We start from the raw sequence: 25322 nt of genomic DNA, 5'->3' as shown, positions 1-25322 counted from the left end.
ATTATTCCTCCTAACTTCACATTCCTCCTGAATCCGCATGTGAAAAGAGACAGTCTGGTCTACATTGGATCTCACAGTGAGATCCTGAATTGGTTCAGAACCAATCATTGGACACATTGGGCCTCATTACAACCCTGGCGGCCGCGGTATGAACGATGCTGGTAAAAACGAATCATGACTACATCAGACTAGAGCTCATTTATCAAGCCCCTGGAGCATAAATAAAACTGTAAAAGACAGGTGTAAAGGTTTTACGCTGCAGGCTTTTTTTTGTGGTTTCTGAAGCTGGAGAGGGCATGAAACAGGAGTTATGTTTCCGTCTTTTTCCCCAGCACCTCCAAAAACCGATTGGTTTTACGCCGTCATGGTATTTTCATGTTGGCATAAAACCTATGGACTCCTATGGAATATGCCTGCTTTTTACACCAGCAAACAGCTGGCAAATTCCACAAGAATCCATTGCAAACGCTGCTTGCCAAGTATAAATGAAAGGGAGTGTTTACTCAATTAGGACTGTAAAGTGCAAAATAGAGGGGTAAAGATGATTTTGCCAGCCTTTTACACCTCCCTTTTGAATGTCACAGTGCAAATGATGAAATTGCCCAGAGGGGTCCTGTTTGATCCTTAATGCAATTATAACAGGTCCCCTCTGTGAAGTGTACGCTTTTGATGAACATAATCTCCACCGTGTAGGACCCTGTCAAAACCAGTCGGGCGAACAATGATGCAATGACGTTGGCAGAACGGGACCTCAGTCAGTGAACCATGAGGGGGGTCTTTTAGATCATCAGTGACAGATATGTTAACAGGTAGCCCAGTCCAGAACTCTGCTTGTGGCCTTGCATGATAATGGCAATCAGCTGGAGCGTCAGGGTGTGTGTTTCCACGGTGCTTTGGGGGACGGGAGGATCGTTCTCCTTTCACCCTGTGAACGAAGCCTGGCCCGGTAGGGCTGTCGATAAGTCAGCAATTAAGCTCATAGCAACACTGATGTGGAAGGCCCGCCCCTCAAATCACATTTCAGGGGGTGCTGGAGCCTGATTAGCTCAATGGTGTTGCGTGCCCGCCTAGGTTTAGGAACAACGTCTTAACCAAGTGTGCCATTCAGCCACTTGTTTTACAGCAATACAGTACCCAAGCACACAGTCCTGAATTACTTATCTGGAGGTTCAGAAGGTTACCCTGCTTGGTTCTGCTACAGCTGCTAAATGGTAGTATATTGGTTTCTAATTGTACTCAGAAATATTGAGTTTAAATTACATGATCAGAACACTAATTCCAATTAAAATTAGTGTTTTGCTTTCTCAGGATACACTTTACAACACTTGACCATCAATAGCTTCTGACTCAGCTTCTGTAAATGATAACAAGCGTCCATACAGCTAGCCGTCTTACCTGTGATGCAGGTTGCCTTTCTAGTGTACAAGGTATTCGAATGTGGTTTTATTTCTCTTATATAGAAAAAAGGTAAAGACCAGTCATAACGCTTTAGTAGTAACTAACTTTATTGGGATGATATGCAGAAAATTGTAATATAAATAGTTGGAAGGTTGAAAATACATAAAAAGGGCCGTGTCTGCCTTTAGAGAAGCCAAAATTGTTGGCTTTGCTAATGCTTGTTTTTATATGGCTGTTTCCCATTGTATGGATCCCTTCCATTGGTGAGCCTCCCCAGGGTTCTTTAACCTTCATCTCTCCAGATGTTTTGGACAACAACTCCCTTCAGCCCTCGCCAGCATAATCAGTGGTGAAGGATCATGGAACAAGGAGTACAGCACATCTGCAGAGCCACAGCCCCCATCTAATCTCACCTTTGCGTGTTGCTTATAAAGGATTGAGTGCCTAGATCTTTGTTACCTGGACTTTTCAAACAAGGCTCTCCCGTGTAATTGCTTCTTTGTATTTTAATAGGAGATCACTTCCTGCCAGGTTCCAAGGAAGAATATGAAATTTCTCTTAACACCTATAATCTAACGAAGATATTGTGAGTCTACCTAATCGCGCCTCTTGCTGATTGGACACCAAATCTCTGTGGATAGTTACAATTACCCAAACTGAACAGAATGTTACAAAGCATTCCTTATTTTGGGTACACGGTCTTCACAGAAACAGTCTGGGATACATTAAGCAATTAAATAAAGCAAGGATCCACTGGGCCAGGGTCTCCTTAATTAATGTTATACACTTACGATATCTGTAAATGTGTCCTTCTTTCAATCACATTGTACCGGGGGATGCATCAAGTGTTCGGGAATGCACAAGTGCTCCATTTGGGCGATTACAGGCAGAGCATGGCTCACACCGGGAAATTATCCCTGTCCAGCAGAGGTTGCAGAGGTTTTCTGCTTGGACTATTGGCTGTGAGGTGCAGAAATATCCAGTAGTGGAAGGAGGGTAATGGGATGAAAAGAGTTGCCCTGCCCAGCACCACAGAAAGTGAAATGACAAGTTCTAGTCCCTAAGCTCTGGGCCACCGAGTATGAAAACCTTATATGATACCCAGCAAGCGAAGCCACTTGCCAAATCAATAGTCATTTTACACATAAGATCAATACTGTGCTAGTCACCTCGTAGAAGTCTTAAAACGCGTAGTACTTTCCTGTGGATGCACACATTGTGTTCTTGCTCAGGGTATCAAACCAGACCGGTGTGGGAGCGTGCAGGAGGAGGGTCACCCGAGCATGCGAGAGGAGAGGAAAAAAGGGAAAATGAAGAAAGGGAAGGGTAAAGCTGGGAACAATAATGTAGTGAGACTTGGTTTACCACTTTCGGGTGAAATAATGATTGTGTAAGCAGGGACATCAATTCACCAAAAGGCCTGGGGTAGCGGAAGTGGCATCACACACATGATGACATCACAGGAAGGGAAGAAACATGGCCTTTGAGCTTGACAGCTTCAGTTCCTCTTTAACCCTGCTGACATCACTGTAAGTGGTTTGAACGCATAACAAAATGTACATAAATGTACAATGTTTAAAATACCAAATAGGTACTAAAGTAGAGAAGAATATTTTAGATTAAACAAGGGTGTCAGAACACCTCTGCTGACAACGAACATGGGTCAAATACCCTGTTCTATTTTAGGTACCCACCACATTTTAACAAGGATGCTGCCTTCATATGCCTTGGATGGGGTCATGATATGATAGGGTTAGACCCAATAGAATCAACATAGGCCGGGGCACTGCCATAGATATGCCATGTCAACATTATATGGCCAGTAACTTCCGTATTATGCCAGTTATAGCTGTATGTGAGGTATTGTCCTTATTTGAAAGGCGGAGCCCCTACATTCCCAGTTGATGTGATATCACAGTATTCAAAAATACAATAGATGCAAGTCACCAACAATGCACAGGAGCGTTAATGCTTTGATTCATTATAATTATATGTTCTTTATATAGCGTTTTCGTAAAAGCACTACACATAGCAGATATTTCAATGTAATTATCATTCTAACCAAAGTTGGTAGCCATTTATCAACCTCAGTAGAATGAAAGGCTGAGGTGGCCTTTCAGGAATTCAAACCTGCAGATCACACACAGATCACAGAAGCGAGCGCTCAACCCAATGAGCTATCTTACCGCTGTCATAATAAAAATTCAATGCCACAATAAGAAAACATGTCAAAACTGGCTGCACAATGTAGGCTAGATACGTAATAACACTTAGCAAGTTTGCTGTAGCATTGTTGATGCACAGTAAAAAACTCCATGCCACAGTAAGACCTACCTAGATGGGTTACCCAAAATGCCAATCTAACCACGTAATGACACTATCATGCTTACTGTATCATAGATGCACAGAAAAATATAACATGCCACAGTAAGGAAAGGCTAGATTGGCTGCACCCAAATACCGGTCTAGCCATGTAATTCTGCTCATCATGATTGCTTTATCAGCAATGCCCAGTACAAAATGCCAAGCCACAGTAAGAAATTGCTAGACCAAAATGCTAGTCTAGCCATGTAATAACACTTATGATGCTTACTTCATTATATATGCCAAGAAAATATGTCACAACACACTACGAAAAGGCTGGCCGCACCCAAAAGCCAGGCTAGACAGGCAATAACATGTATCATGCTTACTTTATTATAAATGCTCAGTAATAATGTCATGCCACAGTACAAAATGACTAGACTGACTGTACCAACATGCCAGTCTACCCACTAATACATATCATACCTACTTTATCATTGATAACCTTTATGTATTAGCCTAACTCCCCTACTGCCCCACCCTCACCCTTCCCACACGTTCCCTCTCCCTCTCCTCCTCCAACCAACAAAATCAACCCCTCGGTTCAGTATTACCTCAACATCTCTCTTCCTCGTTCCAGTACTTATGTATGAGGTAAGGTGCTTAATATTAAAGTACTGGGACGAATAAGAGTGGGACTAGGAATAATACAGGTTTCTGGCAAGTAATCCAGGTATTTAACACAAACACACATTCGCGCACACTACTTGCTCATTTACAAATGCACTCATTCACCACTCACACAAGCACGCCCAACCACCCAAACATCATGCCCTCATTAACACATATTACATGATATATACACAAACACATTCACATACACTTTTACATTTAAACAAAAAAAAAATGTCCTCAACTTCCAGAATTCATCCTCTGCAGGCATGACTCTGGCTCCCATGCTCCAGCTCGCACTCAAGGCCTGTCATGCACAGCAGAGCATAGGAGCCATAGCCATCCATGGCCTGGGAGCGTGGAGGGGCGCTCAGATTAAAAAATTTAAATAATTTCATTTTGAAGTTAGTTTTTAAATCCGAGCCCCCAAAGGGGTCGCAGAGGCAGTGCCAGAGATCGCATGAGGGTTGGCATTTGCGACCCCTAGCAACCCACAAATGATTTCCCCTCATGTAAGCTTCAAAATATGTAAGAGATTTGTTGGTGTTTGGTGGGAAAGAAAGGGTACATCTGGGGCAAAAAGGGGAAAAGTGACCTTAAAGGAAACCTCTATTTTAGGTGGTTCTTGCTGCAACGAAATCCCTTACCTTCATGGCTTTGTAGAGTCGCTCTGCAAAGAATGCAGGTTTGTTCCGAACACTCTTCACTTTGGGAGAGAGGAGAGGGGTAGAAATTAGAATTTTCTTTAAACATTTTTGTACATTGATATCAATGAATGGAGAAGTTATTCATTAATCATAACACTGGGAACACAAAATGACAAGTGATGAAACTAAAAAAGGCACTACTGTGAACATTTCAGTCACCTCAGACAAAAGAGTAGAGATAATAGTCACATTGGACTGAAAGCACATACATACAAGATTGGACATTTTTGATAGCTTCTTTTTCCTGTATAGTGATGTGAATGAAAATCGAACTGGAACATTGGCTTTGTAGATTTCCATTGGCAATACATACTTCACATATGCCTTCCGGCTATGGGTTAAGAGCACAATAGCTTTAAAAATGTTTTGCATAATAATCTGTGGGCATGGACAGATGGACTTGCTATAACAAATCTCTGATGAAATTAACAAGAAGCAAAAACCCTTCTTGATTCACTTGCATCTTTAGTTTATTTTGATAAGTGCCAGGCAAAATCAGGTCACAGTTTGACCTCACGACATGTGGTGGTTGTGTAGGACACATGTTTATCTAAACAGGTGGAGTGCTGCAAAACCATTGTTACAGCTAAGTAGCTAGCTAGTTTACAGCCTGCATCTATTATTTAGTCACATGTTTTGCATAGAGCAACAAGCAGCATAGCAGCAAGAAGGACGGTCTCCAACCATCACCTGGCTACAGCTTCTTACGGACTGGCACAAGTATGGCCCTAGATGGGCCAGCAGCAGTTGGTCACTTTTCCCTGAGTAGTACAGCTTCAAAATCAGAGTAACAAAATGTATTTGAAAGACCACATTTTTGTTGTGTAATATATTTTCCGGCTAATATATTAATATATGTGCTGCTCATTAAGTGCACACCCTGATCTCATATCGCTAATATACAGGCCTACCCCACAACTTTGGGCAAGAAACGGGTATTTTGCACAATACTAATGTATTTAAATCGAGGAAATAAAGGCCGTCTCCAGACTTCATGCAGGAGAAGTCACCACAATGTTACACAATAACAGGCTGATAGTCTATAGAAAATGAAATTAACCTGCCTGCATGAATCTCACACACATTCATTCATTTCCATGATCAATTCTGTATATATACATTAAGTTATCAATAACAGTAGACATTCTAGTTTCATTTCTACTGCTTGTTGGTAAGTATATCAAAATCATTGACTTTACAGAAACGTCTGCAAATTACACATAAAGTCACAATTGCATATGAATCAAAGAACTTTGATTACCCCATTAACAAAAGAAATTTATAGAATCATAACTGTTGATTGTCTCCCATTTAGCATGTAGATCCGGTGATATGGGCTGCTAAAATGAATGCATTTTAAAATAGGCTTACCATAACTTGTATTAGAATTCTGCAGGTTTTGGTTTAGGCAAACTGTTTTCAATTCAGAATGCACAGAATTTCAGTTCCTCCTCCCTAACCTGGAAGAATGGTTTTAGAATGTGTCCCTTCCGTCTCACTTCACTAATATGTCCCACTGTGCAATTTTGAGAATGAGGAATATATGGGAGTTACATACACACTATTTTTATGGTAATAGAGATGACCCCTTCAAACTTGCTCTTATCTCCCCTTCCTTATTACATGGCTATGGCCTTCACAGATGACACATGATCAAACTAATCCTCATTAAGGCCATGATACAGGACCTGGAAACATGGTTAAATGGTAACTTTATCTTTAATAGCGTTTAGGATTCTATTTAATTAACCTTTATTTAAAGAGTGGTGCACTATATGTACAGAAGTGCTACACATCACTGTACACAACATTCAGAAATGTATTTTAAATTGGATTGAATTGGCATTTCACTTAAATTTACATGCAGTGAGATTGCACTGTACATTTCCCATTCAAATCAATCTATTTTGATAAAACCTTTCCAAACCACTCCATTTCTGGGTTTTAGCAGGAAAATAGTTATAGCAAGCATTTATAATTTCTTTTTGAGTAAATCTCATACTCCTATTTAATTAGTCTGCACAGACGTCGAACCAGGAGAAACCCTCAAGTGTTCCCAGGGGGAGTCTCAGTCATCATCTGATTCCCTTGGGGACAGGAATCATCCCTTGGAAAAGGAACCTTCCCTTCTGCAGCCCTTAAATTGATCTTTCTTTAATCCATCCAATAGGAACAGGCAGTGTTCTTTTCTGCAACTCTTCCCAGTGTAAGCATGCTCTCTGTGCTCTCGCTATATTCAAAATATACAACATGCTCACCTTATGTCATAATTATGTTGCAATATGCGATTGGCCATGTTCTTCCATTGGCCTACCTCATAGTTAAACACTCCTATTGGTTTATTATTGTTAAGTGTGTATGGTTTAATATTAAACCTTTTACACTCAATTTATACAAAATACATAAAAAACATTTAATTACAGATGGCATTTTCTCATCCGAATAGAATATATACATACAATTATTCAATAAGTACAACCATTTTACTGCCAAATGCTTACAGCTCATTGTCATAATATTATGTCAACTACAATTTAATTGAGTTGCAGCCCTTTCCAGATATAATAGGATGCGGCTGAGATAACCAACATCATAAATTGCTAACCAGAATTGATCACTAGTGATATTATTCTAACATATCCTTTACTATAAAATTGTTGCGTACAGGCTGTATGTATATGCCATGCAGTTTCTAACGCAGCCTTTCGCAGCCTACATACTCGTGCCTCTCGTGGTATATCGACTCAAGCATCTCTGTATTCAAGAACCGGGAGAATATCAAATCTGAGACATATTATATATTGTCTAAGACTATCATCACAAAGCTTAACTAAATAGCTACATGGAGTTCCAGGCGTAAATCTCTATAGCGTATTGTATTTATCTTTTCTTCAACAGCAATATCAAGGAATGATAATGAGTCCAATCTTTTGTTTTACCTTTTAGTTTTCTATTAAAATTTCTATAAGATTCCACGCAGGTATCGTCTCCAGGTAAATCCATATTAATTGCCTGAAGATGGTTCAGGCAAGTTTTCCTAAGTTCACTGTGCGACGTATTTTGAGAATTGGCATGATTATTGCTGGCAATCAATACCATGAGACAATCATCTCTGTCTTTAGCCAAATGCAGCTTTACTTATAATTTACAACGGGCGATTTTCCATAAGCTCATTAAGGATATGCGTCCCAATTCACATGTCATAGCTTCCACCAGGACCCCTTCAGGAAGTCTGAATAATGAGCGAAGAAGCGTCTCTTTAGCTACCTTAAGCCACTCATGACACTCAGTCAACACCTCTAGGTCATAAAGTATCCCAGGAATAATGCATGTCTCGTATATCTCTAAAAGACCCTCAATTGAGCTGCCCCCTTTGCTTGCCATGAAATTGTTTATGATTTGCCACTTCCTAATGGTCTTTCTGAGGAAGGACATCTTCATGTTCTTTATAGTAATACCTAAGTAAACATAAGAATCCACAACCTCTATGGTTTCACTACCCATTTTCCAGACACAGGGCCTCATTATGAGACCGGCGGTAGCCGTGCTGGTAAAATCGTCACAGCTGCCACCGGTATGATTTTTTTTCGGCGCCTGCGATTAGGCAATTACCAGGTCATTACGGCCTCGTCCGACCCGGTAATTGTCCATTCTTGGGCGCCGGAATAAAATGATTCTCCCATTCCCATTGAGCCCCGCAGGGCTCAATGGGAATGGGGAGGTCGGATGGACCGGCACCATTCGTGAATGGTGCCGGTGCATCTGCCATGTTCTACTCGTGGGTGCTGGTACGACTGCCAGGTAAGACCTGGTGGGCGGGAAGGCAACCGCAAGCAGAACTCGTAGTTTGCCAGTCCAGTAACAACGGCTTACTGGTACCATTGTTACCAGACCGCCAAACTTATAATGAGGCCCATAGTTAGGCTTATGATGCAATTTGCACATTACCATTATTTCAGTTTATTGAGATTTATGTTTTCAATTATATTGTATTGTAGTTGTCATTTATATAGCACGTTTTACCATTATTATAGTCTCAAAGAGCTAGTAATGGGAACACTAGATGAGTCGGGGAGTGTAAAGACTGGAGGGGGCCATCTGTACTTCGGCCCTCTATATGGCAGAGTAGAGGCACAGAGCACCCCAGCCAAGGTTCTCTATATGGTAGCTATGGACGAGCAACCAAGGCGTGAGCTCTCAGGAGGTTGCAAATCTGCGAGACTGAAAGACTGCACTTGCATGCTCTTCTGCCTGGTTCCACGCCAGAAGTGATTTTTAAATCCTCCCCCCTCTCCGGCGAGCCGTTTGTGCGAGGTCATGAAAATAGAAGAGAGACTGTGTAGTCCCAATGTGCAGTCTTTTCCAGTTTCACAGTTCAAATAGTATTAAGACAAGCGGCACAGCATCCACCATGGGGAAACTAAACAGCCTTTCCGCTCAAAGATTGCAGTAAAACTGCACTTGCACTGCACTTAGAAACTCCTATTAAATACATAAACCCCCCAACCTACATTGATGATTATAATATCAATACTCGTGATAAAAGAATGGAGAGGGTCAAAACTACTCCTAATCACTTCACATGCTAGATAGTTTTTTTAAAACAATACAGGATGGCAAGAAAGTAAGAATATTGGAATACATGCTTTCAGATGCACACAGATACGCAAAAGGATTATTCAGCACATTACTTCATAAATGTATGAATATTTCTAATTTTATCATTAAAAATAATCATTAGCAATGCAAATGAGGTGTCTTAGCTTCGTAAGGCTTCCGTTCTCATATCTGAGCATTATTCACTTTTTCATATAGGGTTAATGGCAAATAATGCTGTTTTACAACCAAGTGAAATACACGTGCCTGAACTTGCCCTTTAATTCAACTTGGGAGTCTCATGGTCAGCACATGAGTTAAACAGCTCTTTGTGAGGCCTTGATTAAAGCTTAACGTGAGTCAGTTGACAGGGCTCGGTTCTGCTTGCATCGGACCAACGCACATGTTGGGTTATATGGTGCTAGATGCTTCAATATGTCATGTTAAGTGCAATGAAAGTGTTTGAATCTGGCAATACAAACAATCTGATCTTTTTATCAGCAGATATTAACCTCTATTTTCCAGGAATGTTGCATCATGTTTTTAACACTCTCCTCTGGAAGACTCCCAAAGATAGGAGGGCTATTTGGCTCCGAGTTGAAAAGCAGATCAACCGGAAGTCAGCACAGTATCTATCTGTATCAAACACCAATGTTATTCATCCAACACAAAATAATCACGGCTTTGCAACATATTTACACTGCAGGATTTATTTACGTCCACTATATTATTCGACGCTTTGTACAAAAATCTGACAGTTGTTGGAGAAATAAAACATTACATTAAAAGACTCTGAATGAATGATGATTTCTTTGCTTCATTTGATGTACAGTACGAAATACAGGAGCACACCATTCAGAACACTTGACAATATTCTAATACTGACATTTTTCTGTAACATAGTCCGTGTTATCCGGTTAACAGGATTATATTTGACAGATTTTGGACTATTTGCACTTTAATAAATCAAGTTCCATTTTAAAATGGTGCATTCTGCATCTCCTGTTTTCTTTTAGATTGTTAACAACCCAGTCTTTGGGGGGAAATGTACTTAAAGGCCCAATGCATTGAGTATCATCTCTCCATCCTGCAGGTGCACCATGTCATGGTAGCAAGTAAAAAACAGAAATCATAAGTAATGTCATGCATTTTTGTGGTGCCTCTCTCTTACTTTAACTTGAAACAGTCTCCATTGGTCTTTGATTCTCCCTACACTGAACCATTGGTCTCCCATTTAAAAGGAGCGTTTTTTGAGGTACTATAGCAAAAGTCAATGCAAGGAGGTGTAACAGAGAATTGTGACCCAAAAAAGGAAGAAAAATCATTAATATGAAATATGAATACCATTAATATGAAAACTCTTCCCCCACTTGACATGAATACTGAACAGGGCATTTGAATGATTCAAATGCAAATGCACCATTCAGGATGTGTAACCTGGGTCACACACTTAAAACCACATGCTGGAATGCTTTAATACATAACCCTCATTTAGAAGCATTGCGATAGAAATGCTACAAAGGGATTTATTTGGTTCCGTGTGTTAAAATCGCTGCAAAAATGGCCGTTTACACAAGAAATTGTGGCAAAAGGGCAGTGGTTTTGCCGCTGCCATCCATGTAAAGGATGCGGGGACACACCTGCAACCCCCAGACCCATTATACCATTTTAGGTGAGGGGACACCCCTGCAAACCCCCGCTCTCCTTAAATGGTATACTGGGGTACACCAGTACCAGGTCAAACCATGGCATTTTTTGCCGCAATTTTTTGGAAAGGCGACATTTTTGCCACAATTTTATTACTGCATACCGTTTATTTGGCAGGTGTTTGTTCCAATGCGTTGCAGTTGATTGGGCATCGTTGTGGTCTTCTATTAGCTTAGGCAAATATTGACTTCAGTTGATATGTTTCCATCCATTCTGCCTTAGGTCATAAATGTCCTTGGCTTCATCCCGATCCTTGCATTAGGGCAGTCTAGTAAGAGAAGTTAGGCCACCGGTCATGGTGAAGGATTCCTTGTGATTCCCACTGCCCTTGGGGTGTATTGCACCTTGTCTCTCTTCCCCGGTCCAGGGGAAATTATGGAGGATGCCCTCCGGGCCTGGTTGTAATGTAGAACAGGCTAAGAGATATTGATGGGATTATCATTCGCAAGAGGAGGGGGTGGAAGGTTGCTGAAACCACCAGCCGTTAATTAGCAGGTGGCATCAATATCCAGCCTTCTTCCATTTTTCCTGGCTGTGATGACATGCATTGGTCAGCTGGCAGTACCACAACAGAACCTCTGCCACTGCCAATGTTGGAACCGGGTGGCTCGAAGGTAGCGTTGATGCTGTCATGGCAGGAGGTCACCCCTGAGTGCACCCATATGCAAATTGATGTCTCATATCCACAAGTCAACTTTTTGGTTTCTCACCCTGCATACCATGGCTGGTTCTTCCTATAACTCTGGAGTGTTTTTTGCAGGTGTATGTTCAAGGATTGACACAAGCAGACGACTATCACTTCTCCTCAGAACAACAACACCTCCCTTAATATGGAATATTCTGGTTTCAGGATTTACAAATAAAAGATGCAAGTGAGTAATTCCAGCAACTTTGTAAAGCACCAATGACTGACCTCACACCAGGGTTACATTTCAAAGCCTGCCATTACTTGGTGTACACACACAGTGCAGTACATTCATGGCAAAGGTCTCACCTCTATTTTAATAGACTTCCACGCGTGGTTCTTTTGATTGTTCACTCTCACCTGGAGCATCAAAGACTGACATAAAGCAAACAGCTTGTACTCATCCCCCAAACTCTTTATGAGTTCACTGCAAAGTAAAGAGACACACAGAGCTCCCAATGGCATACGTAAGAGCATACTGGACTGCAGGGGCTGCGCAGATTAAATTCACTATGATCTTCGTAGAGTTTTCCACAAGACAAAACCTTTTTATTATAGGCAAGTTGATGACAGATTCTAGAGCATCAGGTGCCATCACCTCTATCACTTCAAAGCGAAAACTGTCAGAGCCACTATTGCCCAACAGTCGCAGTGGCTTGCCACAGCCCTTTGCTCACCATAGTCTGCCAACATTGCTGCTGGGATAGCCCAGCACTTGTCACAAATTGCCCATACTCAACCCAGATTGTTAAGGTTGCCTGCCTAGAGCGGTCCAGTATTGCAGAGGGCACCAATGTCTTCCAAGAGTCTCCCAGGACCCTAAAATAACCATTGCAGTGCCAACCTGTGTTCCTCACATTTACATGCCAATGCCATCCAGGGAACACATCACCTACCTTGACTGACAGGTGCTGGTGAGCACGGTTCACCGGAAAATACATCCCTCTGACTTCTATTCTTCTCTGCTCTGAGCCTTTCTCCTGCAATGAGCATAGTCATACAGGACTCGACGCGGCCCTGCTGCAAGTCGCATCGGGAATGTCTTCAGACAGCAAAGCAGCAGCATCATCAGGCTCTCCGAAACCCCCGCTTCCTCTTCCACTACCCTTCTGGCCTGGCACTGCACATAACCTCAAAAGCACAGCGGCAGAAAAATCACATTGGGTCTGCCTATTTCACCTTCATGGCAACCTACTTTGATTGTGCCACCTTCAAAAGGCGAGTGGTTTCCCATTTGCGCCGGTTAGAACCCATGCACATTGCTCTGGAAACTGAGTTGTTGATCCGTTTCCTCGAATTACGGAAGTTCTTCCACTCTTGCTCTCAAACTTGTGCTCCAATGTTAAAGAGTCTATTGGCTCTGCTGTAAACCCGTTCCTTTCCTCCCCCTGTCCCACTGCAGGAACCGGCTTGCACTCGTTTGTTACCTGTGGCATGGATTGACCTGCTCCTGTGCCCTGCCTGCTACAAGGAAGGTCTTTATCAGGTTATTGTCCTTGGTTTGTTTCTCGCAAGCCCCGCAGTGACCGGCATTATGTCCTGCAGTCCTGGCATGTGGTTAGTATCTGCCCTTTTCCTCCAGGGCATATAAGTCCTCTGGAAGTCTGCTACCGTGAGTGCACTTACTGTGTTGTACGCATATGGTAGTGGCTATGCAACCTGTTTTGAACAGGAAGATCGGCATTCTCAGTGCAGGACGTTTTTCTTTGACCTTTTTTAAGACTACTTGGTCATGAGCAGCCATCTGACACCACCTAGATTTAGAAAATCGAAAAGAGGCTTGGCTGCTTAGCTGTTACATCCCTTACATCCGAAATCATCTGAACAGTTGGGCCACAGCACAGAAAGACCCCAGCCACTATAGACCTTTCACCATGGTTTGCTATTGGCCACATAACAAATGTCCTTTAAAGAAGTGTGCTTTAAGGCCCAGTTCCAGGCCAATGAAGAGTCCCTGGCTAATGCCCAGTGTCAAGGTTCTGCAATTCCCAGGGAACATGACTGAGCATAACACACGGATCGCTGTCAGATCCCATAGCATGGGTAATGCACAAACACAAGTCTTATGCGGACGCATAGCTTCATGGAAATGCAGGGATATAGAGTAAGGACTAGCCAAAGGGTAAACAACAGTGGAAGGAACAGCTCCAGGTGAAGGCAGAGTGAAAGTCCAGGGATAACAAACAGTTTGTGGTTAACGCTCATTCCCAGGCTAATGCCTAACCCCAAGACCTTGCACACTAGTGCTCAGTCCGCCCGAGGGCATTATTGCCCAGTCTGAGGTTTATGTACAGTTTCACGATATGCATGATTCAATTTTACGCATAATCCAGAGCGATACACATTCCAAGTGTAGAGCACAACCACAGGCTAATAGTCTGATCCATGATAACACAGAGTCCCGGGGAAATGCAGTGCTAGAATAATGCCAAGTGCACAGGCAATGTGCTGCCACATGGTAATGCACTGTCTCGTGGTAAGAGCAGTGACACGGTAATGGACCTCCTCGGGAAGAGCGCAGTCCCAGGGCAAAGCGCAATCACAGGGAAAATCGCTATTCCACGGCAAGTGTAGTCACATGGAATTGCATATCGCCCGCCAAAACACAGCCACAGCAAAATGTAGAGTCTCAGATTAATGAATAGTCCCACGGTAGTTCACATTCCCAGGATATGGCCAAGATAAACACTGCCACAGAGTTCTGCACATGGCACACAGGTCAATGCACAACTGTACGGTAAACAAGTGACACCAAATAATACATGCACGACCACAGGGCAAGAAATGCAGACGACTTACCAATGGCCACAAATGCGTCCTTCACGTCTCCTGACATCTCCTTCTTAATAGTGTGCTCCACATCATGGTTTGTCTGTTTAATGAATTCTTGGAAAACTGACAATAGGAAATGGCAGAGAAAGAAGCAGAGTCACCAAGAGAAAAATGTCAACACTAATTCAGAGAGGTCTACTGCAAAGAACTAAGGGTCCGTGCACCTAGATTCAGCGCCATCCAGCTCTGCAGGTGCACGATATGCCAAGGCATTAAATGGGAAGGGGCCCAGGCCGAAGGCTATACGCAGGGATCTCCCACAACAATCCATTTAAGCGCAGGTGCTCTCTCTAGAGAAGCTGGAGATACCATCTGTATTCTTGCACCAACTAATTTCTCCTTAATGTGAGTCCGGCACTTCGCAACTAGCCATAGATCAAGTATGTAGTGGGAACAATAAAATACAGATCTTGAGAATCTTACTCGCAGGGAAGACTGCCTCACTCCCTTTACAGTTGTCTTATTAAATTAAAGTCATTATAAGACATTGTGCTATAATGTTGATGCTAGGAACACAGTCTCACCAAATATAAGATAAACACACCGGACTAAGAAGAAAGTCTCAACAAAAGGACAACTGCACTGAGTGGAATACAATCTCACCTATTGAAAGGCATGCTTCGCCAGTGGAAGATGCACTGCGTGGAAAGCAAGCTCTCCTATTGGAAGGCATACTTCGCCAGTGCAGGATATACTCAACTATTTGAAATCAGGTTGGGCAAGCAAAGACATTCTCAAAGCATGCAAAGATATAAAAAATCCTACCCATTGACAGTTTGTGCAACGTATCAATACCATGTTAGTCAGTAAAAGGCAGTCTCATTTTGGAAGCTTATCTCAGATACTTTCCAACCCGCTATGGGGCCAAAATTGCCGGGCATTTCTCAGTTCATCCATAGCATTTGCAGATGTCATGCATCCCAAAAATAGAAGAACCCCAGTGATGCACATTGAGCAAAAGTGCTGGTCTATTATAGATCCACCAATATGTTTGTGGTACACTCTAAAACCTTTTTAAAAAGCTCCTCCAATATACCTATGGAACCAGACCAAAACCATTTGTGGGGTTTCAATAGACAACTTTATAGGTAGCCTGCTTTCAAGTGAGCACGTTGGCTCTGCTGGTTCAAGGTCTGATTTCTGATGGGAGTTTTTTCAATTGAATTTCTACCCAAATATGATTTTTATATTGGGGCTGGGGGGGGTCATTCCAAAACTCCCCTTCTCTATATTTTGAACTATACCACCTCCCTACCCCTTTTATCCCTTTACCCCTTCTATATTTCAATGAGTTTTTTCGATTGAATATTTTCAGTAAAAAATGGCATCGAAAAACCTCGTCGGCCAAACTACTGAATGCCGTTCTGCTGGAATGTGTATTGCTCAGACTTTTAGAAACATCCTCCTGTTAAATATAACAGTGTTCCTGTTTATTTCTGCTATTTAAATAATTACTCATCATTAGGGATCACTGGCTGTATTAGACCAAGAGGTGGTGGTAGTTAATACAGCATGTACATAAAATAACCCCTCAAGACTGGGCTACTGGCCCATCCTCTGGTGCTAGATGAAGGACCCGTGCTCTAGACTTCTTGGCTTACCTCTTCTGAGATGGGGGTAGCTCCGGGTGCAGAGAATGGACATAAAACGTGTCTCCTTGGAACTGGAGTCGCTGCTGTCACCAGCATCCGAGATTTCCTACGAGTAGGGGAGAGGAGGAGAGGAGAGTAAAGGGGTGACACAGGAAATTATGGTGAGGGTTCGAGGTTGGTGGCATGAGCGAAATACAAATGTGGAGCCAGTGCAGTGACAAGAAGACATTGGAAAATAGGAATCCAAGGCAAAGAGATGGAGATATGACACAGGGCAAGATAAAGAGCAAGGTGAAAAAAAACATGTGGACAAGGGCCAGAGAAGCAATAAACACAAGATTAATACTCACCCAAGAAGAAAACTAGCACAAAACCCAGAGAGGGGATAAGAAACTGGACACTCACCAGGACATCAGCAATGACCTGACCGCAGGTAGAGAGGGAGAGAGAGAGAGAGAGAGAGCGAGGAGTGCATGAATAAAAGAAGCTCAACAGGAACAAAGGAACTTCTCAGAAGACACTGAATTAGAGAGTGACAACTGGAGGCAGAGATGACGTACAAGGAGGTTAAGAGGATGAACCTTATTAGCCAATCTGGGACTAAACAGAACCACTGGAAATGTGGATGTTCTACAACTGAGTAGACATGTTGGAGGTGTTTTGGGGCAAATGTAGAGGTGATGATGAGAGAGATAGAAGTTAGTGAGAGGCTGTTCAATGAGTGAAGTACAAGGTGTGCAATATGGGATGGGACACACAACTTCTCTCTCTCTCTCTCTCTCTCTCTCTCTACCTTTCCACCTCAATTGATCTGTAGATCCGTCTCTACGTCTCTCCCCCACTTACTATGTGTAAGTCATGGCCTTGCTCCAATTCTTCTGGCTCCTAACTCTCTCCCACTCTTGCTCACTCTTGCTACTTCACCTTTCTGCAGGCAACTGTGCCTCTTCTCCTTAGTTTTGTCTCTCTGAATGTTGCTGCCTCTATCGGCGCGTCATTAGCAGAACACGGTTGAAACACTGTTCACATGAAAACACTTGTGACGTAGCGCCATTAACAAGTTTCAATAAAATATTCAGACCAGAATACATCTTTGCAGGGATACCTCCTGAATACATTGTTTTACTCTTTCACTCTGAACATGTAAACCCATACTAAGGGACGCGCATCATTTTCTGAGGGATTCCAGGCCAACAGCGACACACCTAGGAGTTAAGGATGGTCCTGATCACCACCAGATACTACATTTACGAGTCAACCGACACATCCATATCCACCAAGAAAGTAATCAAGGACAGTATGATATCCAATCTCGCTGCAAGGGGTTTGTTAGGGCACCAGTAATAGAAAAGAGTCAATTTTCTGGAGTACTGAAACCTGTTGACCTCTTCCTTGCCACCCTAAGGATCCGCACATTCTTTTCCGAGAGACGCAAATGACCGTAAACTAGGTCCTCAGGGACAAGGACTCTAAGGAACGTGATTGTGGGCAGGCATGCAGATCAATCCTGCCCTGCTGATATGGAAGGTCTGGCCAAAATGCGAGAATGCAAGTGGATTGGTTCCTCTGTTCTTGATGATTCGAATCCTAGATCCTCTTTGGCCAGTATTACAGTATCAGAATGTGGTGGAAGTGTATTGCATGCTTCAATTTGTGCAGTGCATTCATTATCAGCAGGAGGGGCGGGAATGGTAAATAATGTATGGCTGTTCCGAGGAAGGTGGAAGTCATCTACCTGAGAATACTTCCCCTCACCTCTCCAGGACATATGCATAAGACATTTCCTGTTGCATTTTATGGTGAACAAGTTGAGAATTGGTGTACCCTAAGCATGAAAAATCAGGGTAATCTTATCTAGCTGTAGTTCCCCACTTATATGGGGGAATCCGATTGCCCGGATAGGTTTCTCCACTGCCAAGTGTGAGGCCATTGGAAGATGCTGTGTTGCAGATGCAACTCCCACATTTCTAAAGCCAGCAGACAAGGCAGTTGGGATCCCTCCCCCCCTTCCCTGTTTGTCTTGATAAAACATCTTGCTGGTGTTGTCCATGTGGAGCAGTACACAATAATCCTGCAGGGAGGAAGGCCCTCGAAGCCAGATCAATTGCCTCCCATTCCAGGAGGTTTATTGGAGATGTCGTTCTTCTGGGTCTCACCAATCATGCAGCTGTCACCTATCTGGGAGTACTTCCCAGCCCAGAAAGGATGAATCTGTGGAGAGGGTACTGGTAGAGTGAGATCGGGTGAATGGAGGGTGAAACTGGTATCAGCGCCATCTGGTGCTTTGCCTTGTGACCACTACAAACCTAGATGTGTTGGATCAACCTCATGTACGCCCTAGCATCGGGAACCACTAGGATGCATGAAGCCATCAGAATCAGGGTGCGTTCAAACTTTACTTCCGGGAGGTTCGTGCTCCACAGGAACACCTTACAAATTGTGCAAAGACTCATTATCCTTTCTGCAGGTATCAAGACCGTCCCATGCGCACAATCTCACATCATGCACTATATTGCAGCCTCTGTGTTTGAATTACTGTAGATATATCCAAATTGTTGATCAGTCCCAGCTCATTTGACAAATTAAAGATGCAACAGAGTCTGCTACTCTGGGAGGGGATGTGCCCTGAATTAGCCAGTCATTCAAGTATGGGTGGGCATGGACCTGTTGAGGATCTAGATGAGACATGACAGTATTCATCACCTTGGTGAAAACCCTCAGAGCCAAGCTCAATCCAAAGGGTGGAAGAAATGTTGTACTGGTAGGGAGAATTCTTGAAGGAAAAGCAGAGGAACTTGCTTTGATGGCTCAAGATTGGTATGATCATATAGGCATTTTGTATATTCAGAATTTAAAGCTTGTGCCCTTCCATGAAAGGGGATATGATCTCTCCTCAAGGGAACATCTTGAACCTCTCAATAAGGAGGAAGTAATTCAAGCTGGAGAGGCCAAGGACAGTTTTCCAACTTGCCTTTTCTTTTTTGAGAAGCAAAACACAGGAAAAGTAGCCCTGCCATGGATGCTCAAAGGAATATGCTCCATAGTATCCTGCTTCATCAACTTCTGAAGGCTCTTCCAGAGGTTCAATGAACATTATTGGAGGGGGAGGAGAGGTGTGGGAGTCTTGCATCTGTTCCTCACCAACAAAAGTGTCCAGAGATCCATTGTTATGGCCCTTCTAGATGGGGAATAGAAGGAGACCTGTGCAACAACTGGTGAAGTATGCAGCGGGGCCATAGGAGTGTTAAACCAGATGCTTGTCAGCCTTGCTCGTTATGGTTCCTAGGAAGTCCTTGTCTGTCCTGGGTCTTTTCCTCTATGTGCTTGTACTCTGGCTCCACCTTTCCCTGCACCAAGTAAGGGCAAGGAAGATCTGAAACTATCAGTGTTCAATTGGGTTCTATGCAGGGACATTGAAAAACTAACCTGAGGGCTGACCTTGTGATGACCGACAGGGTCTTAGCAGTGAGTGTGCTGTTCCGATGGGTTGACTCCTTGTCTGTGCTTGAAAGGAAGGGAGTGAGTCCATCAGAATCAGTGCCCTCACTTTTTCCTGCACTTTAGCTAGCTTCTGTGTCCTGACCCAAAAACATCCCCCTGAAGGCTGGGACTACATACCCGGCCACCAACTCTAGCACATCATGATCCACAAGCTTTGCTTCTCCTTGGCCCTTAAGGAACTGCTCTTTTCTGTCACTGGAGAGATCTCTGGCAAAATCTCGTGCCACAACTTATCATTACATGCCATGATGATATTGCCATATGTTGCCTTGTGTAGGTGTAAGGCACTGTAAAAGTAGACTCTCTTGCCTCCGGAGAGAAGTGATTTTCCTTCCTTGTCAGAGGGTGTGAGAGAACAGGTTCTAGAGGAGAAGGTATAGGTGGTGGCAGGAGTTTTCCCTTGTGCCAGAGTGGCTGAAACTACTACTGCACAGGATTACTGTTGGGATCTGCCTGTAGAGTGCTTTTAGCTTCTTATTTGTCAGAGCTATGTTATGAGGCTTTTGCCATTTTTTTGGCTTCGGCCAGATTGTCTGGATGAAGAGGGATCCCGCTGCTGTCTGGCTTTCATGTCAGGAGTTCCACCATCACACTAGTTCCCATGGGTGAAATGTCAGGCTGATGGAGCTCAAGGAACTTCACGATGTCAGCCTTGCGCTTATGAACATTCTGATAGAGTGGAGGGCTTCCTCCTGCTCATATTTGTCCACCCTGCACCTTCCTGGAGGCAGATCTGGCTGTGTAGGCCCTGGGTCCTGCATTTGGGGAGATGGGGAGGGCCAGCACGTGCGTGCTCATGGCTTGACTGAGCTGAATCCACATTCGCTGGGCGGAGTGTGCTGTGGGCAGCGCCTCAGCCGGAGTGGATGCGTGTGTGCCAGACCTTTCTGGGAGTATCTCCATCATAATGCTTTTAAACACGGTCCTCATATCTGGCCCAGTTAGGAAGCTCTTGAATCTGTTCATTATGGATTCGTCCCCTTGCCCTAGTAGAGTTCTCTGAACACACCAGGGACACAGGCATGCTGTTGTGGCATTGTCTGGATGCTCAGACACACCAAACATGCAATGGCATGAGCAGAGGACAGAAGGACGAATTCAGAAAAGGCTCCCTGATGGGAGCAGCCTACTGCATGCGGGTTTCGAGGAGAGCGCGCAGATGGTGCATGGACTGGGGCTGGTTCCACTGCCTGCCTGGGTGGAACCGAAGTTGACAGCTCTGTGGAGGGTGCTGAAAACGCAATGCCTCTCATGCCTGGGGTCCACATTTGGGTAGCAGACATGTGCCTCTTACGGGGCTCCCTGCTTCACACGCATTCCCACGCAGTTCTTTGTTGGTTGCTTCTCCATGCAACTGCTTGGCCAAGGGCAGGAGGCCAGTGGAAACGTGCACATGTTTCTCTGAGCCTTTCTTACATCTGAAGAGAGCAGTTTCAGTTAGGAACTCACAGGCCCACCTCCCAATGCGAGCACAGGATCACTCTATCCCTCCTATGTTTCTTTTTTATTTTGCGTGGTTTAGGGTTGGCACGCCGCACGAATCGGGGACATGGGGCCATAACGGAGCATGGTATTCCAACATCTTTGCTGGCAGGTAACCTTCCCATCCTGAGCCTTTGTGTCTTAGCATGGGAATGTGGTGTGGGAGAGCCACTTGTGCAGTGAGGAGGGGCCTCGCTCCCTTCCTGGTGTTCTGCAGAACAGCCATGGTGTACCATTGGGGAACTTGTGTGGCAAGGGGAGGACTCCATCCCATGCCTGTGTTCCTTGGCAGAGGCACAGGGTGTGGGGGAAGTGATTGCGTGATGAGTTGCTAACTCCATACCAGGCCGGTGTCCCGTCTGTGCACTGTCACAGGGTGCAGTGTACGTCCTCTGTGGGACCTCAGTCTTAAGTCTAGTGAGCCGCACCTGTGCAGTTGGGAAAGGATCTGTATGACCCCCTATTGCATGGGTGGAAACCTGAGAAGGATGTCAGGGTGAACAATGGTCGACTTAAGTTTAGCTTGTCTCCTGATGAGAAATCTTGGGCCTCATTACAAGTTTGCCGGTCCAGAAACAAGGGTGCCGGTAAGCTCACTGGCACCCTCGTTTACGGACCTGCAAACTACGAGTTTGCCTGCCGGGGCTGCTGCGCCCGACAGGTCTGAACCTGCCGGGCACAGCGGCCACGGTAGGCAGACTCTTCACAGAAGCGCCGGCACAATTAGCAACAGTGCCACCGCTTCAGAGTCCCACTCCCATAGAGTGGTATTGGACTCTATGGGAAACAGACTTGTAATGTACCGGTGGCACTGGGAAGTCAGGCGCCGGTAAAATGTTAGGAGTCCAGCGGCAACCCGCCGGAAGCACCGGCAGGGATACCGCCGGACTCGTAATGAGGCCCACAGTCCTCAATGACCTGTGGGGGTGATTCCCCAAAGGCTTCCTCCCGCTACACGCATCTAAGAAGTTATCAACCTGAGAAGACACATGTCACACATGTGCCACGTCTGTGATGGGCCCAGGCAAAACAGGCAAAGGTTGTGCGAGTCAGCAAAGGACAACCCGCACAACATTCGAACCCTTAAGGCATGAGAAATAGAGGTTTTCTTACCAATTTAAGCCTAACAAGATGCAGCTGCATTTCAATGCCCCGTCCCACTGGCACTGAGAAAGTGATTGATAGCTGGACGGGGAGCGTGGGAGAGGTGCACGCCTGCACTGGTGCTTGCTGGAAATTTCTATCACAATGCTGCTTTGAAGCAGGATCTGGTCCCGCTCCCATTCCGTGGGATGCCTTGAGATATGCAGGAATGGGGACAGTACAATGGTTTGATGCTGGATTGCAAATGTGTGCAGTGATGTACTGAGATATCCTGAAATCAGAGAATTCCTTAACAGCTTGCTGGCTTTGAAAGAAAGGACTTTACATGTGCTGTTAGCACTGCGTGTAGTTCTTCCCCATTCTTTTGGAGGGATCGAAATCGTCATTCAAAATAATATACATTTCTAATACCTCACCAATACCCTGAACAAAAAAAGATGTGTGAGGGATGTTTTTGCAAGGAAATGATACAGCTGTTGGAAGGTTATATTTTATAAGTGCCAGGCATCCCTCGATGGAGCATTAACAATAGGATTTTACACAACATCTCTCACCTCACCCAACCCCACTCTCCCTCCCATCCCCACGCGCAATTGTGAAATAGCTCATAACCTAATGTTACATGGGCTTATATTGTCATTGGTGCAGGGCCATACATTGTTCTGGCGAGGTGTAGGTCTCTATGTACATCATTTTGGACAGTCACCCTATCCCAGAGAGACTGTATTCCCCTCTGAGAGCTTACCTTGGCATCTTCCAATGCTTTACTGAAATCCTCTCCACCTTCGTCACGGTTTCCCTAAACGTGAGACAAATACATAACTAGAACGGAATACATCTCATAGCAGGAATAAAGTAATAACAGTAACACTTATTGCCAGTACATGCCACCATCCTGGAGCGTGGCATGTGCCCAGGTATTGGCACCATGCTTACAAGTAGGTGGGCATATGGCATATCTTGAGGGGGGAGGGGGTGTCTCATGTGGTGTGTGGCACGTACACATTTTTATGCAATGTGTACTGAATATTTGTATGAAAAGCAGCGTGTATGGGAGTGCCATACGTCCAGGCGCTTGGTGTACTGTAGTTTGAGGTGTGGTTCTGAGAGGGCTGTTTGTGCAGTAATAGGATCCATATGTGTCCGATTGCTGTGTGTGACATGGTGCAGTCTATGTGTATCATCAGGACGTGAGGAATCACTGCGTGAGTGTGTTCTTTCCATCAAAGGGGTGTCACTTCTGTTTTAAGGTTTGTTGCAAGTAGGCATGGATTAAAGAGTGCACGATTGGACATTTGTGTGTTATTCTCTGTGTTGGGGAGATCTGTGTGTGTTTGCACGTGTGTGTGTATGCACACACATCTGTGCACACAAATGTGTGAGAGCGCTTTGCACATTAGAATGTGAACATACCAAAGCCAGCGAGACGAGGATCCTTTTAAAATGTCCTGAGGTGTCTGAGCTCAGAGAGTCCTCCAGTGACTTGTTATAGGCTGCAGAAGAGAAAGAAGAAATCAGTAAAATAGAAAAGGGACAATGGAAAGAGGGGTTTAATGGCGGAGTGGCAGGAAGAGAGGGGGCATATTGGGGAAGGCGGTTTGGGAGCAAAAGGAGAGAGAGGGGGATGAAAATGAGGTGCAGAAGGAAGGAGGGATTGAGAAGGCGGAAGTGATGGGCAAAGGAAGGTTGTAGAAGAGGGACAGAGAGAGCAGGAGCACATGTTAAGAGGGAGAGAAAACAAGTAGGAGAAATGAGGACGGGAAGAGGGCATGGTGAGGGAGACAAAGGTTATTGAAGACAACAGTGCATCTTTAAAATGCCATCAAGGCACTGGCCATTTTCTAATTCTTGGCCTGCAGGAGAAACGGAAATGCAGATGCAGAAGACAGCTGCTGAGAGCAAGCATAGAGCAATCGGCAGGCATCTATTTGAGCTTGGCAGCAGCAGCCCAGTGGCTGTGCCGAGACAGCAGCAATCTCACACTCAGAGGGGCAGTCTCTGCTCTCAGGGAGAAGCTATGTCCACAGACCCCTTTGAAACCTCACTTCGTGGCTTCACTCACTTCGTTTTGAGGGATTATTCCGTCCTTAAGGCTACCAGTGCAGAGGCAACATATCCTCCATTTATGTCTATTGTAGCACTGACACCTCCCTTAGGAAGATTAGTTCAGAGAAACCTTGCTTTCACAATTTATTTGAGCATGGGTGTTTTTTCCATGCTACATGAAGCCCAGACAGGACGATGGCAGCGGTACTTGTATGTTTTCCCTTTTGGGTGAATTCCTGTCCACCTTCTATTGTTTCTGCATGGTAGTTATTTGTAGTCTACAGCTTGTTTTTGTACTTTATGTCCTTTTGGGTGTCTTTCTCCTTGCAGGGTTCGGATATGGCTATATTTGGGCATCCTCTTAACGTGTTCTGGCCAGTTCCCAAGAAGAAGCCAATTTGAGTGCATGTAACTAGCTTAGGCTGGGTATAGGGCTAGTGATGGACACAATTGCACATCCTAAACCTTGTGTGAGGTCACAGCTATACCGGACAGGGCTGTCCATTATTCCTTGAATGTGGAAGGTCTGATAGGTAGGTTGAGGTATTCCCCTGTCCAGGATTTCATGCAAATGGAGAGGACCTGGAACCATTCATAAGTCAACTACTGGAGTCAAGGATCCAAAGCATGAGAGGTTGCAGGGGGATATCAGAGGACTGCTGCTGAGAGCATCACTGGCCAAGCCATCCACCTCAA

The 25322-nt window shown here is 44.4% G+C and overlaps 1 protein-coding gene across 4 annotated transcripts in view; it reads right to left on the bottom strand.

Moving 5' to 3' along the window:
* Positions 1 to 25322, bottom strand: part of ANXA6 (annexin A6) — a 275493-nt gene that overhangs the window by 10590 nt on the left and 239581 nt on the right. For 2 of the 4 annotated variants that reach the window (XM_069654018.1, XM_069654017.1), the window contains exons 19-24: positions 23994 to 24073; positions 23326 to 23379; positions 16899 to 16916; positions 16503 to 16599; positions 14869 to 14964; positions 5022 to 5080 (exon numbers count right to left, since the gene is read on the bottom strand). In XM_069654018.1, coding sequence (XP_069510119.1) covers positions 5022 to 5080; positions 14869 to 14964; positions 16503 to 16599; positions 16899 to 16916; positions 23326 to 23379; positions 23994 to 24073 — 404 coding nt within the window. The remainder of the gene's footprint in view (positions 1 to 5021; positions 5081 to 14868; positions 14965 to 16502; positions 16600 to 16898; positions 16917 to 23325; positions 23380 to 23993; positions 24074 to 25322) is intronic. The other 2 variants (XM_069654020.1, XM_069654019.1) reach the window with 1 other exon arrangement.

Source organism: Ambystoma mexicanum, chromosome 3q, assembly GCF_040938575.1.
Source record: "Ambystoma mexicanum isolate Mex_15411 chromosome 3q, UKY_AmexF1_1, whole genome shotgun sequence".
In the NCBI taxonomy this organism is placed as follows: Eukaryota; Metazoa; Chordata; class Amphibia; order Caudata; family Ambystomatidae; genus Ambystoma; species Ambystoma mexicanum.
Note: the sequence above shows the minus strand (reverse complement) of the source record. Positions and strands in the feature narration are given on the sequence as shown.